The 16,267-nt window shown below is 41.0% G+C and overlaps 1 protein-coding gene across 9 annotated transcripts in view; it reads left to right on the top strand.

Moving 5' to 3' along the window:
• TP63 (tumor protein p63) overlaps positions 1 to 16,267 on the top strand; it is a 218,388-nt gene that overhangs the window by 182,139 nt on the left and 19,982 nt on the right. For 8 of the 9 annotated variants that reach the window (XM_038583683.1, XM_038583685.1, XM_038583691.1 and 5 more), the window contains 6 exons: positions 3,546 to 3,732; positions 5,666 to 5,781; positions 7,012 to 7,121; positions 7,784 to 7,920; positions 9,896 to 9,978; positions 12,428 to 12,564. In XM_038583683.1, the coding sequence (XP_038439611.1) occupies positions 3,546 to 3,732; positions 5,666 to 5,781; positions 7,012 to 7,121; positions 7,784 to 7,920; positions 9,896 to 9,978; positions 12,428 to 12,564 (770 nt within the window). The remainder of the gene's footprint in view (positions 1 to 3,545; positions 3,733 to 5,665; positions 5,782 to 7,011; positions 7,122 to 7,783; positions 7,921 to 9,895; positions 9,979 to 12,427; positions 12,565 to 16,267) is intronic. The other variant, XM_038583684.1, reaches the window with a different exon arrangement.

The raw sequence follows: 16,267 nt of genomic DNA on the forward strand, positions 1-16,267 counted from the left end.
ATCACCAGTGTATTTTAAAATCTTGCCATAAATCAGATTGTCTTTGCGTGTGTGTGTGACCATGCAGATGACTGGGAAATTGATGAAGGAGATAGTGGCCATTAGGTAGAAGAGAAGGGAAGTGGGGAAGTCTAAAGAACTATGAATACACCATAGGCCAGGGGACCTGAATTCAGTGCTGGAAAAATATACATCAGCACAGACTGAATTTGCCACCAGGAAGGAAAAAAATAGAAGAAGCGTGACTTTGTAAAGAACTGAGCACACCAGGCCTCTTCACCTCCTCTAGTTACTGAGCAGCAGGCCTGATAGTTTAACCAGAAGCAATAAGCAAGATGGATCTTGGCCCTGGTCAGATATTTAGACTTAGTCAATATGAAACCTTCATCATTAAAACTGGAAAATGTGGTCTACCGTACTGGATGCAGTCCTCGCTGAGGGGTGCTATCTAAGTTGTCCTAGCTTGGTGTGGAGAACAGAAGAAGAACCTGAGTCACTCCCGGCAGGGAGTGGCATGATTGAATTGAATTGTGGGTGATGCACATACAGTGTGTTTGAGGCATTAAGAGGTTTGCATGGGTAGAACATGGGGTGGGAAATGAATATGTTTGGGGGGTGAGGGGAGCAAATGAGAGATAGATGGGGTCAGAACACAAAGGACCTTAACAAACCATGTGAAAGATTAGGGCCTCATTCATGACTTGCCCTGAGCTGTAATCGGAGTACCTACAGGCCACTGGTGCTGGACTCCAAGGTTGGTTTCCTCCTTGTCCAGGATTTTTTTCAGTTCTATCACACACTGCCTCTCTCTGCAATTAAACGAGCAAACATTATTACACTGAGAAATAAATAAAGAGGAATTGTTGATGGCGACGCAGCTGCTTTTGAGCTCATTTTAATGTTAAGGAAGATTGTACGCCTTTGAAGTTGATTCAGAATATGGCCGTGCTGGGGGAAATTAGAAAAAGGTAAAAGTGTACAAAATTGGACTGCCCAGCCAAGAGAAATCGATACCAGGGACTGTTGTTCCGGGGCTGGGGCCAGGACTCTCCTATACTGGTTGCTAACCAGCTCTTCTCTGTGACCTCAGGCAAGTCCTCTCTATGCCTCAGCTTTCATATCTATAAAATGGGGATAATAATGCTGATTCATTATCTGTTATCTATAATTCTGAGATCCAAAAAGCTCTGAAAACCAAAAGTTGGTTTCGTTTGGTTTGGTTTGAATTGCATTGCTTGTGACAGACTCATTTGGTGGCAAGTAAGGCCTGAACTTTGAAGCTCTCTAGTCATTTCCCAGTTGGTGTGAATAGTCAGGAATTCTGAAGAAATGGTAACATTTGATTATGGGGTGCTGAACTGTTTATGTGTCCCACCAGAGGTGTTTATAATATGTGATATATGAACTCTACTAGCTTTCTAAAATGAAAACAATTATGGATTCTAAAATATCTGGCCCCAAGAGTTTCAGATAAGAGACTGTACACCTGTAATACCTTCCTCGTAGGGTTGAGGATTCCATTTCTGACAGCAGAACTCGGGAAATGGTAGAGTCATTATTATTTGTCATTATTCAGACTCAGATATTAGATTCCCTTTCCCCATCCCTGAACATTAGTAAGGAAAACAGCTGATGATGCCTAGGTTTGTTTTTAGTACTTTTACACCTTAGTCTGTCAAATTTGATTAATAGTATATCAATTATTGAAATAGGATTTTTTTTAACTTTCCTACACTGAACACTTATCCTTCTTCTTTTCTTTTCTTTTTTTCTTTTTTGCAGTCTTTACATACTTGGGTAGATGCTTTATTTGCCTTCAGGTGACAAACTTATTTTTCAGTCATTTTTCCTGAGGTGAATCTTATGAAACTCATGCTTACGTTATGTATCTCCTAACTAAAACACAAAGGGCTATGCTTAATTTTCTGAGAGTTCTCAGTAAAAGTGAGTTCTTAATGTCTCCTAAGGAGGTGTCTTTGGAAGGTCATTGGTTAAAAACACTAGCACAAAAATACTCTTCTAGTTTTCATTCAATGTTTCCCGAGTAGAATTTTATTTTTGCGGTCGATTTTTGGCATGCTCCCTGTTTCCTCAAGCTATATAAAACCCTGTTGCTGTGTTAATCCTTGACCTGTGGGCATGGAGAGCTGATTATGCAACACACTTCTAGCATTAGGAAATTTTTAACTGAAAATTTCATCTACTAAAATGCTTGGGATGAAAGAAATATTTAATAAATAAAACATTTCCAAAGAAGATATAAAGCAATTATTTCTAAATGCCTGTTTTTTTGTTTGTTTGTTTGTTTGTCTTTTTAAGTCAGACATTTACCTTCAGTCAAAGTTGGGTTGAAACATATCAATAATAAATATTTTTACCACTCTGGCACCTAGTCCCCAGTGTCTTTCCCCTGGAAGAATGTTGCTGCCAATTTAGGATTGCAACCTGTGTGTGTGTGTGTGTGTGTGTGTGTGTGTGTGTGTTTACCTTTGTTTTGTAAGTGTTACTAGGTGCCCCACTCTTGGCTGGCAATTCTGGTGCCTAGTGGTTTCACTGCAGCAGCAGAATGAGGAGGAATGCAGTAATGGGGTATTGACCTTCAGAACAGGGATGTTAAGGTTTAATAGAATGTAAGGATTAGAATGGAGACTTTCTACATTGGTTCAGAGATCAGGAGGGGAAGAAGAACAGGCTAAGACCTTTTTCTTCGATTTGGTTCTTGGGATCATCTTTTTCCCCCTATTTTGCCAGTTCTCCAACCAACCAGCCAACCAAGCAATGACTGAATTTCCTTTCTCTGAAAAGGAAATTTGGGGAGGAAAAGTTTCAGTCATTTATGAGTGAAGAGATCTGTATCTTGATGGCTTTTGTCATCATGATTTGTGCCATTATAACAGGCCAGTCCTTTTTGTGAGAGAATAAAACCAAATAGCCCCTTTCAGCTTTCTCATTGTCCTAAGCTATGGCATGAAAATATAAGTGCAATAGTTTGGGAGAATTTTTGCTTTGCATTTTTCTAGTTGGGTTTTACCTTGGGTAAAATCTCTTTACTCTCTGCCAGATAGTCCATCTTAATCTTTTCCCCATAAATCCTATTTCCTATGAGTCCCTCTATAGTATTATAAGGGCAGGATAAATTGTAATCTGTTTAATATCTCTCAGTACATGAGGACATTGTTTTTTTCCCACTTAACTTCTAGTACTCAATGAAGTTGTTTGTGGTATGAATTATTTAAACCCCTCTGAGACTCAATTTCTTCATCCTGAAAAGAAGATAATAGGAAATAATGACATAAGTGTGTTTTGATAAATGTGCACTCTTTTGTCAACATAGGATTTTATTTAAAGTAGGAAAAAAGATTAATTTGATTAGTGAATAGAACTCCTTCCAATAAGATTGCTAGCGGTCATCGTCAGGTGTGTAGTAGCCAGTCATGAATGTGTATCTATGGAAAATGAACCCGTTTTCCTTGTTCTGATTTGGAATGTAACAATATCCCCTGTTGGTTCTCTCCTCCCGCCACCACCGGCCTATCTCTAAGCAGTATTCCACTGAACTGAAGAAACTCTACTGCCAAATTGCAAAGACATGTCCCATCCAGATCAAGGTGATGACCCCACCTCCTCAGGGCGCTGTCATCCGTGCCATGCCTGTCTACAAGAAGGCTGAACATGTTACTGAAGTGGTGAAACGGTGCCCCAACCATGAGCTGAGCCGTGAATTCAATGAGGGTAAGAATTGGGATCTGGGGCTGTTTGGCTAAGCTTCTTGAAAATTGAGACCCTGTGGAGATTTTTTTTTGGGGGAGTCCATCGACCTGGTTCGAAACTCTGCACCCTGAAGGCAGCTCAGTCTACATCTTTGTCTAACAGAGTGTCTGAGAATAATGATATATGCATCTGTGGCTCTATAACAACTGGACTGTTTGATTTAATATTGGTGATTACTAGATGGCCTGGACTTACTTCTAAATACATGAGAAAAATAGAAGAGGAAAGTGGGGGAAAAGCAAAAGAAATGAAGATAAATAATGGATAAGAAGACTAAGGAGAAGATCTAGGACATAAACTAGGAGGGGGTACAGCAAAGTAATGGATTGGGGGTCAGGGAGCAGGTATCTTGGGGCCTCCTTTAAGTGCTGTGTCCATGGATAAGTCATGTCCCATGTTCTGAGCCTCTGATCCAAGAACAGCTTTACAGAGGAGGTCACTATTTCTGAGGGTTCTCTTACATTGGATATTCTAAGGTTCTATGAAGGGAGGCTAAGTGAGGAGCAGAGGAAAGTAGAAAGGAAGGACAAGAGAACATCTAAGTATTCATCAAAGAGTGATCTGGGTACAGGAGGCTTAGAAGTGAGGATACCAAAAAAAAAAAAAAAAAAGAAGTGAGGATACCTTATATAGAAAATATATTAAAAATAGAAATATTGGTAGGTAGCTAGTGTGAAAGTAGAAATAAATGGTAAGGAAAAATTAACAGAGGAAGAAAGAGAGTGGATAGAAATTTCAAAAGAGAAAGTTAAAATCATCCCATCTTAACACAACTACTTTTTTATACATTAATTTCCAATCCTAGTCTACACAGCTTCATTTTCAAAACCTTTCCATCTTACTTTTCACTTAATAATATGCCTTAAAGATTATTCCTTACAGCTAGTTTTCATTATAGGTTTCCATAACTATCCTTGATCCATCGAGATGGTATAACTCTATTTTGTTTTGCTTTCTCACTGTTTGACAAAACAGCTGTTTTTAGTTTTTGCCAAATAAATGAGTCTTCAGAGAGCATTTTCACACTTAACTTTTGACTTTTATAGAATGATAATATGTACCCAAAGGTTAAGAACATCTTTATGGCTCCTCCTCCCAATTCTTAGATTAGCTTCTTTCTTTTGTAGCTCTGTCAAGTATCCCAATTTTGCAAAATGTGGCCTGTGCTCTTTTAAAAGCATGCTTCCCTTTTCTGTTCCTCCAACCTGGAGCTCTTTCAGCACCAGAAAACCAGTAAGTTTCTCATCTTTAGGTACAAAACCAGGGGTCCCAGGCTGGTCGGTCAGTAGGATGTACAACTCTTGATCTCCATAGTTATGGGTTCAAGCCCCACGTTGGGTGTAGATCTTAAAAAAAAAATCAGGTGTAAAGATGGAGACTTTATAGCAGAGAAAGGAACAGGCAGTGGAGGTATATCCTTGCAATCTATTACATCATGTTAGTATTTTTGCTAGACAATTTTGAGGAAGCATCTTTTCACAAGCTGAGATTTGGGGGTTTTCTTGTTTGTTTGGTTTTTATGAACTTGTTCCTTTCCCTTCCATTTTCATGGAAGCTAAGAAAATCCGCTCCATAGATCAGGGCAGAGACATAATTAGAGTTGCTTGAAAGTTTGAATTGTTAACCTTCAACACCAGAAACAAAGGATTATTCCCTTAAATATAGATGAGCATTGCAGCCCTTTCTATTGCTAAAAAGGCATACCTGCATTTATTAGATGTCTGGCAATGAGATCTCTTCCTTTTCTTAAGGATGTATATTTCCTCTACTAAACAAATCACTTCTTTAGCCACCAATATATTGTATATGCAGTTTCATTTCCTTTTTTCTTTTTTTTTTTTTTTTCCTTTTTGAAGGCAAGGAACTAACTGTTTTGTCTTTCTCTGTTCTGCAGGACAGATTGCCCCTCCTAGTCATTTGATTCGAGTAGAAGGGAACAGCCATGCCCAGTATGTAGAAGACCCCATCACAGGAAGACAGAGCGTGTTGGTACCTTATGAGCCACCCCAGGTAAAAATATGAGTAGTGGATTGACTTGGGAAAGCATTTGTTTTGGTGATAAAAAGTATTTGGAGGATCTCTTTCTGCCTTAGTGTTTGTCATCAAATATAAAACTTTTCGTATTTCTTCTCTCCCTCTTTACCATACTGCTTCTCTGTCCCCTTCAGAACTCCTAAATCTGTACTGGTTAATTTGGTAACATTGCTCTGTACCCATGTTCTCATTTTAAAGGCCAATAATAATTAAACTTGTGATTGGGTAAATACCTGACCTTTTCTTATCTAGAGAATTTAAATGGCAATTGAATGATAGTAGATGTGCACTGGACGCCAGTATGTTCCTAATTGGAATACAAATGAGAGACTCTAAGGGGGATCTCTTAGCTGAAGTATGGATGAACAGGTGGCAGATTAGGAAAACAGACTGGTTCTGTGGTGGGAACACTGGAGTAGTGAAACCAGAGTATTATGGTTTGCTGGCTTGCTGTGTAGACCTTTAGCTTGTGGCTCTCCCTCTCTAAGTTTCAGTTGCCTTGACCATAAATTACTACTTGGGAATAGATGATTTAATCTCAAGGACCTTTCCAGCTCCAGAGTGTTACTTATGGAAGTGTACACTTAAATCTGTGTTATCCTGTTTTGTCCACATGGGGGAATATCCCTGGGTGTTGCTGCTAGTTTGGGTAATTTTTTCATCTCTCCCCCTGCTTGAATTAGGTGATAGTTTTAGCTTGCAAATGAATAGGATCAACAGGATCAAGAAGTTTTACAATTTAGGGGCACCGGAGTGGCTCAGTTGGTTAAGAGACCAATCTTGATTTCTGCTCAAATCATGATCTCAGGGTCATGAGATGGAGCCCCAAGTCAGGCTCTACACTGAGTGGGGAGTCTGCTTCTCTCTCTCTCTCTCTCTCTCTCTCTCTGCCCCTCCCCCACTCTCCCTCTCTCTCTTTAAAATAAATAAATAAATCTTAAAAAAAAAAACAAAACCAACCATTATGTTTGAAAGCCTGTTTCACCTAGCATCCAGTGCTGCAAACATGGTTTTAAGCTTCCCAAGAGACAAGGCATAGGGGAATCTACGATGGGTTGTAGAGCTTGTCTTGCTAGAGGAAAGCCTATCACCTCATCAGAAGTGAGTTGATTAACTAGAGGAGAAAACTGAGAGGAAGAACATCAGTTCAAACCATTGTTAAACCAGACTCTTTCTCCTCCTCCACCCCCCACCCCCCGTGTTCAGGTCGGCACCGAATTCACGACAGTCCTGTACAATTTCATGTGCAACAGCAGTTGTGTTGGAGGGATGAACCGCCGTCCAATTTTAATCATCGTTACTCTGGAAACCAGAGAGTAAGTGGCTTATGCAGAATTGTCATTCTGCAAAACACCGTGGGCAGAGGGCAGCGTGAAATTGTGTTTGCTCTGTCATTAACTTCCCATGTACAGCGGAGAGCTCCCCTTGAGTTTGTCCTTTGTGCTTTAAATCCTGGCGGCAAACACGGACATAAAAGATCTAAGAAGGTGGAGACAGAATAGGGTAGAGGGAAGAAAAGAACTGGGAAGGCATGCAAGTCACTTCATACCTGAATTCTTGACATTTGACTGCAGGAGTTTCTGATTAGACAGTGTTTGTTTTCATGTGGCTCCCAAGGCAGTTAACAGTTTCTTTGAGTAAGTCTGGGCTGCCTAAGGGGGTTTTATCCAGAAACATCCACTGGCTTAACTCAACTTTCCTTCAAAATCTGTAGCTAAATACAGCTGTTCAGTCAATGGCTTGGAGCTTCTTCGCAGAACAAATGGAATGTTATTTACTAATATTGTTTGTGGCGTGTGGTAAGCACTTTTGTGCTCTGCCAAGTGCTTCTGGGTCCATCCTCAAAGCCTCCATGAGTGAGCTGGTAGTGATGGTGGATGGGTGATGGCTGGCATTGGATCTGGAAAGGAGGGAATCCCAGGGACTTGTAAAGTTCTTTCCAATTTTACCCTTTGGCTCCCTCCTCTCTGCTTCCTAGTGGGCAAGTCCTGGGCCGACGCTGCTTTGAGGCCCGGATCTGTGCTTGCCCAGGGAGAGACCGGAAGGCGGATGAGGACAGCATCAGGAAGCAGCAGGTGTCGGACAGCGCAAAGAACGGTGACGGTACGAAGCGCCGTAAGTAGCTGTAGTAGCCAAACGGGGTAGGGCTACACCTGCTGCAGGTGGGGGCGCAGGAGCCATGCTGGGGAAGCCGCATAGAAAGACCTCAGGCTGTTAGGGGCAAGTCCCACCTGAGGTGCCCCAGCCAAGTGGCACTTCAGGTGTGCACGACACAGCTTTGCAAAAGCATTGAGGACTGCTTGGCCCGGCCTGCCTCATACTGCGACTCCCAGACCAGAAGTGTCAGCATCATCTTGAAAGTGGGTAGAGATGCAAATTCTTAGTTCCCAGACCTGCCGAATCAGAAACTCTGGGTATGAGCTCTTGGTATCAGTTTGACTTTCTGTAATTGTAATGAGGGCTGAAAATATGATCTGCCTACCTTGTGAATTCCTGGAAACAGGGAGATTGACAACGTATTTCAGGAAGCACGGTCTGGGGAAGATGCAGATCTGGGTCTCATTGAGTTTTGACTTGTAGGGCCCTCTGGGTGCCTCAGTTACCTCATTTATAGTGAGGCTAATGACTTAGGTCTGTTGTTTTGAGACTACTTTTGTTGAGCAGTAAAAGCTTTTTATAAAAAAAAATGAAGTATTAAAAATAAACAAACAAAAACCCCTACAATGCATGTAGACTAAATCAGAGCAGCTCTAATTGAAGGGGTCAGGAGTTGGGGGTGGTCTGGATCCCAGGTTCTGCGCACAGCCACCCATTGCCTGTGTGGTGGAGAGGCTTAGACCTCCAGGTAACCAAGGGTAAAAACCACAGATCCACATGTGCATCTAACTTGTGAGAAGGTGATTCTAGAAGGTGCTTTGCATAAGCCTGTTATCACTACAAGTATTTTAAAGTATACCACACTACGACTTATTTCATGAAAACATGTTTTAATCTTATTACTGATTAGTGTCCAGAAGAAATATAAATTGTATTGCGTTTTACAGAACAACAGAATCTTATAACAGCTGCTCATCATCAACTTCTAACTGTTCAGTATGATTTGCCCTTCCTGTTAGGCTCCTTCTCTCCTTGATTGTTCCTTAAAAAAGTATATATGGGGATCCCTGGGTGGCTCAGTGGTTTAACGCCTGCCTTTGGCCCAGGGCACGATCCTGGAGTCCCAGGATTGAGTCCCACATCGGGCTCCCGGCATGGAGCCTTCTTCTCCCTCCTCCTGTGTCTCTGCCTCTCAATCTCTCTATGTCTATCATAAATAAATAAATAAATTAATTAATTAATTAATTAATTAATTAAAAAGTATATATGTATGTGTATATATACACATACATACACACACTGCGTACATATATGTATAAATCTATCTCTACCCTAATTTTGCTCTTGAGTCTGTCTGGTGGCATAGTTTCTATATGCTTCCCTGACCACCTCAGTTACCTATAAATTAATAACTTTTAATAACAATAGATTATCTGAACTTTGGCAAAACAGGATCATTTCTATCTCCTGGACCCTGGGTGTGGTTCCTAATGTTGGAAACCCTTAGGATTTATGAGCTGCATCCACTCACTTTACCAAAGGGTCCTGGAAGTTATGTGATGCATGCTCCACCATGGGAGGGCTGAACACACAAGCTGGATGCATGGGCAAGACAACTTCTATGACACACATTCACCTCCTTGGAAGATAAATGATCTGAAAAATAAAACACCAAACCAATTTATCTTCCTTTCCTTAACAGCTGTTCACAGACACACGCCAGCAAGATGCTGGATTCCTGCAGCACCACTTAGGCCAAAGGCTGTTTTCCAGCTTTCCGGATGTCTTCCTTCTACTTACTCCTCCTCCTCTCTTCCCCCCTCCCGCCTCATTATTGTTAGGCGTAATGTAAATGCAGTTATCACCAAGTAAATGGATGCTTAGGACTGGAAACTCTAATCTCATGGGTTTGCTGAGGCTACTGTCTGTTTAATAAATGTATTAGTGCTTCAGAATTGTTCCCAGGATGAAACTTGCATTTTTCCTCCACCAGCTTTTCGTCAGAACACACATGGCATCCAGATGACATCCATTAAGAAACGGAGGTCCCCAGATGATGAGCTGTTATACTTACCAGTGAGTCTCCCTTGAGTATTCACAATTGCTTCATTTTTGCCTTCTCTGAATGAGCTTCTCCTCTGTTGTCATCTTATTATCTGTGACAATGAGAAAGGGACGAGGGTGATTAGGGAGGTAAAAGAGGGAGAATGTATTGTTTGAAAAATCAGGAAATGATCCCTCTCTTCCCCTGTCTTGACGTGTGTCAGTAGCATAGGCTCCTCTACCTATTCACCCAGTCAAAGCTATTCTTCTGATATAATTTTCTTACCCAAATATTTAAAATTAATTTGCAGTTCATTATTTAAGAATGATAGGATTACCCTAGACAGTGTGGCCATACCATACTATGGCCAAGACTGAGATTTTGTCAGAAGGAGCTCACAGATTTGACAGTATGGCAATTTTAGACTTGACTGTGATTTCTTTGAGGAAATGGTATAAAGAAAGCCATGCGAGACAGACTCCTCAGTTATATGTGAATGGCCAGAAGACTCAGCCCAGTTGTTGTATAAGAGCACTGTTCATTCCTACAAGGAATGAGTCCTCTGAAGGTGACTAAGGTTCCCTTTTTAGACTATGATTGGATTCTTATCACCTTAGGTTTTGGCATCTAGAGTGGCAGCAAAGTCTTGGTAACCAGCAAAACCCTAGACACCATCTTAACTTACCTGAGACCCAGGAAAGCAGGACCAGGAGATTTGCCTGGGAGGTGCCACCTTTGTATTGAAGTTAAAGCAACTCAACAGGTTTGGGTGTGCCACACCTGCTTCCCTACCTTCCTTGGGCCCTGACCTTCAGGGCAATAGGCTGCTTGCTAGTAAAACAACAACGAGACAGTGAGTTAGCCAAGATTCTCAGTGTCCTTTTTTCTCAGGCTACATATGGAAATGGACTTGTGAACTTTGTTGGACATTATCCTAAAATACTAAGTATTCCAAAAGACTTAAATATGTTTTCAGCTGCTGAGATAGGAACCCCTGGAAAAGCTCTTTCTAACGAAATTTCAATTTGTCCTAAGGAAGGAGGTAGCTTGTGATCAGCTACATTTTATGTTTAGTGAAGAATTGCCAAACTGGAATGTATGAATTAAAAAAAAACCTTTTAATCGAGCATGATTTTAGTTGGTGTCTGTTAGGTGGCAAATATGCTAGGGCCTGAGTAGTTAGAGATCAGTGGGATATAATTTTTACCTTCAAAGAGCTTGCCTCCTAGCAAGGAGACAGAATGTAATGAAATAAATACCTCAGCAGAGCTGGGCATGATGCCATAGGAAGACATAGAAAAAGGACAGACGCTCACCCAAAGACAGAGGTCAGGGAAGCTTTGCAGAGGTGACCACAGAGCTGGGATAAGTAGGAATCAACCTGACATACGGTAGAGAAAACCTTTCCATTTCTAAATTCTGACTAATCCTGCCTCTCTGCGGGGGGCAGGGGTGAGCAAGCAAAATGCCTAGGGTGCAGAAATTAAATAGGCACTCGCTCTCGGGACCCTGCAAGTGCTCATGTGCCCTACTTGCCTCACTGCAGTCCTAGTCCTGCTCATATAAAACCTTCTATGTGAGGTTTTTAAAAACCTTCTTAAAAATCTTTAAGACTCTCTTAAAGAGAGAAACATATTTTACCTTAGCTGAAAACTTCTGTCTTTCCAGAGATAGTTAATAGCAGTTACTTCTCCTTACTTTTGGTAGTTACTTCTTATAAAATCACCGCAAATGCTGTTCTAACCAGTATAGAATCATTGCTCCTGAGGAAATCCGGGATTAAGTTTATGTGAGCCTCTGCTCACAACATCTTCAGCCACCAATCAGTACATAACCTTGCTTGATGTCTGTTTCTGTTTAGGGACACTTTATGTAATATATACTATTGATTCATTAACACTGAACTCATGACCAACAGCACTGTAACTCCTGCCCTAAGTGAGGCTATTACTATACATTTTCTCCATAAGGTACATCACAGCCTTCTAGAATCCTAGACAGCATTTCAGCACTACTGTTGGGGACCAGTTTAAAGAGCAGGTTCCCCCCCAAAAAGAGAGAGAGAGAGAGAGAGAGAGAGAAAGAGGAAAGAAAAAAAGGAAGGAAGGAAGGAAGGAAGGAAGGAAGGAAGGAAGGAAGGAAGGAAGGAAGGAAGGAAGGAAGGAAGAAAATGTGGAAAATGTGGCACTAAATAGACCATGGAAAGGACACTTATTTGCAACATGAAAGCTGGAACAAGACAGCAGAGCATGGCCTTCTTCACTGGAGCTGGGAACATGCCTGCGAGGCTGCGGCGGTCACTCTGTGGGTCTGTGAATGATCACAGAGCAATGCCAGTATTGGTTTTCACCTTACAGATGAATGTTAGTAAACAGGTGAATGCGTCAGCATGGAGTCCACAGATAAGGAGGACTGACTGTACTGCCGGCTGTTCTGGAGTTCTTCATTTCCCCTTTCTCTTTCCTTATGGTCTGCACGTAGGTGAGGGGCCGCGAGACCTATGAGATGCTGCTGAAGATCAAGGAGTCCCTGGAGCTCATGCAGTATCTGCCTCAGCACACGATCGAGACATACAGGCAGCAGCAGCAGCAGCAGCACCAGCATTTGCTGCAGAAACAGTGAGTGTGTCGATGTGTCCTCTTAGGAGGCGTGAGTAAGCATGACCGTTCATTTGCATCAGAAGTGGGGTGCTGGGTGGGGGATGTAGAAGGTGAGGATGTGAGACAGCAGAACACCGTAGGTTCACATGAGCTCGTTGTTCAGTTTTAACAGCCTTCTAGGTTTCTTTCCATAGCCTTGAGAAGGTCCACCCAGCTTCTGAAATTGATGCTAAACCATTTTGGATGAATTACAGAGACTCGCAAAGAGTTTGTTCTCTCAACCCCTCATCCACACACACCTATCAATAGAAGAGTTTTGAGCACCCACTCTATTCTAGCCATAATGTGTATATTTAACAACATGTGATCTTCCCTCCTCCCAATGGATTGGCCTGTACCTTGCCTGAGATACGCACAATCCACTTCTGGGAAAACCACTGTAGACTGGGAATAACACATAGGTTTTGCGATATGTGGCTTCTGTGAGAGCTCTGTGGAGGATTCTGAGACCTAACACACGCTCATTAGAAAGCTGTGTGGATGCAAAAGGTCAAAGCAGAATCTAATTGCCATGATTTAGCATCTCTGTTCTTGGTTATCTTCCAGCAATACAGTTTTACATAAATTGGGCCACATTTGGCAACCATTTTAGAATATACATGCGATGTATATATTTATATGTTAATTTTTACCTTGAGTCTTGAGCATCTTTGATGATACTATTTTGTGAATAATCAGAATAGAATAGTTCTTATGGGAGAAAGGAAAGTTATCAAATTAAGTCTGTTGATACTTAACCCTTCTGTGGTTAAGAATAATCACTTGTTAGCTCAAGTAAGTGTCTATATTGGAAATATTGGCAAAGTCTCTGTAGATAATGTAAAATGTATACATTTTGGGCCCATTTAAGTATTCCAAACATTGGGGCTCTACTCCTCAGACAAGAGGGAATAAAGCTCAAATCATCTTGCCGAAGGCAAAGATTGTCTTTTATAATAGAAATGTAAATGAACAGTAAATAATGGTTATTTTCTGATATATTATTAGCTGCTATAGAGAGCCATGGAAAATGTAAGAAAGAGGGCTCCTCATTCTCTTTTTAATCAACATAAGTGCAACTGAGGAGTTGGACTGCATATGTGATAGTCAAGAAGCATCTCTGAGCACCTGTTGGCTATGGGGTACAGGGTGGGCAGCAGAGGGGCAGAAAACAAGTGTGCTCTCCCTTAAATGACTTCAGGCTCATTGAACATTTAAGACCTTTTTTGCCTGGAAGGGATCTCACCATTTACTTTGAGCATGAAAGTTTTGCAAATCATAATTAGAAGGTTTTATGGTAAGGCTGAGTGGGAAGTTTAATCAGGAGGTTTCTTGGGGAGACAGAGTATTCCAAAAGAATGAGACTCGGGGTTGCAGACAAAATTCCCATTGCCAATCCTATATATTATTTAGGATATATTCAAGTGTAAAACTGATTTAGTTCTTGAACAATCTTACAGCAGGGATCAAAGAAACAGACCTGTAACATCATTTACAACTGAGAGAGGATAAGTGCCTCTCTCTTTTTTTTTTTTTTTTTTTTTAAGTGCCTCTCTCTTAAGAGGGAAATATGCAAGTGATGGTATTAAGAAACACTCCCAAATTGCCTCTAGTTCTCTCTGGAAATGTTTGGCTCACCAAAATGACCTCAGAAGCATTATATAGTAGCATATCATGCAGAACTCGTTACTCCATGATAATCTTTTTCCAACTAACAGGAACAGTACTGTCAGGTCAGGCCAAATTGATACTTATTGAGTGGTGTGGTTTAGAAAATCTGACCATTTAGCACAAGAGTTGACAAACTTTTTTTTTTTTTTCTGTGAAACACCAGTAGTAAACATCTTCAGCTCTCTGGTCCGTATGGTCTCTTGCAACTAGCTACCTAGTTCTGCCTCAAGCACAAAAGCAACCACAATATGTTAAATCAGTGAGAGGGGCTGGTACTTTTTATGGACACTGAAACTTTAATTCCATATAACTTCATATCATGAACTAATTCTTCCTCTAAATTTTCATACATTTTAAAAATGTAAAAACCATTCTTAGCCTATGGGCCAGGTTTGGCCCATTGACTATAGTTTGCCAGTTCTTGTTCTAGGTAAATGAGTGGATCTTCCTTCATTGCCTCTGAAGGCTTAGTTTTTATTTGTTTGTTTATGAGAGAGAGACAGGGACAGAGATAGCGAGAGGGAGCATGAGCAGGGAGACTGGGGCAGAAGGGAGGGGGAGAAGCAGGCTCCTCGGTGAGCAGGAAGACTGAGGTAGACTCGATGCTAAGACCCTGAGACCATGACCTGAGCCAAAGGCAGATGGTTAACCTACTCAACCACCCAGGCCCCCTGAAAGCTTAGATTTTTTTTTTTAAGATTTTATTTATTTATTCATGAGACAGAGAGAGAGAGAGGCAGAGACACAGACAGAGGGAGGAGCAGGCTCCATGCAGGGAACCTGCTGCAGGACTTGACCCCAGGACCCCAGAATCACAACCTGAGCCAAAGGCAGATGCTCCCCCGCTGAGCCACCCAGGAGTCCCTAGGCTTAGAATTTTTTTTAAAGCTGTATTTATTTGGAATGCCTGATAAAATGTAAATAGATATATCTTATATCCCGTATCATCTACTTTTAGAGAGGTATGAAAATGTTTAAGAAAGCCTACAGTGATTTTTAAAGTGCTATTTCGGTATCTGACAAAACGACACCCTTTAACAGAGCTCTCTTTTGTCTGAGAAAGTTAGGCATGCCCATCCAGACACAAAATAGGGTTAAGACTGGAATAGTTTATTCATGTAACAAACTTTTTATTAAATATCTGTTACGGGGAAGCATTAAGGATAAAGATGGGAAAGAGGAAGTTCCTACCTTCCCATAGTTTACAAATTCATGGTGAATTCCTAACCAGACCACTTTTTGAATCTTAAGAAAGCTCTGCAAATTCATTCTGAGCATTGTGTAAGTTAATAAGACAATTTGAAACAACTCCTCTAGATCACGCCATAAAAGGAATCATTTAGTGACACGCTTCTAGAGATTTTATAAGCAAGAAGATCTGCCTTAGTCAGTCGGGGGCTTGGGAAATTTGTGTTTGTTTGCATGGTGTACATGAACATACAGAACCCTATGTTCACATGTGATGAGTTATCCAGTGCTTAGTCTGGATGGCTGGCACTGCTCTGAAGGCAAATTATCTTATAATTCATATTTCATAAAGCAGTCTATTTCATCAAAGAAGAAAATGCATATTAAAATTGTGTTACTTTCAAAAGCCCAAAAGATATTAGAAACATATTGTCCCTTTTCTGCAAGTGTAGCAACAGATAAATAGTGAGGGAGCAGAGCCTCATAGTTCCCTGGGGTATCCGTTTAAAAGCATTATTGCATGTTTTTGAGTTGTTATCTCCCAGTGTACAAGAGCTAACTTCAGTGTGATGATTTGTGCATGGAAATGTGGCAGACTGCAAAATGAAATCTTTGCAAAATACAGACATTTGTTCTAATTTTGCCTTTGTTATGTCATATATACACGGCCTCCAATGATTGATACACATCTCTATAAATTCTCCAGTTGCTGTGTTCTTCTCCTGGGTTTTTTTTTTTTCCAGCTCTCTTTATTTTCATGCAAATCTCCAAAAAAGAGCATGAATGACTAGACAAAGAAAAATGGAAATCTAATTCCCTGGCA

The sequence above is a fragment of the Canis lupus genome, chromosome 34 (genome assembly GCF_011100685.1).
Source record: "Canis lupus familiaris isolate Mischka breed German Shepherd chromosome 34, alternate assembly UU_Cfam_GSD_1.0, whole genome shotgun sequence".
Classification (NCBI taxonomy): Eukaryota; Metazoa; Chordata; class Mammalia; order Carnivora; family Canidae; genus Canis; species Canis lupus.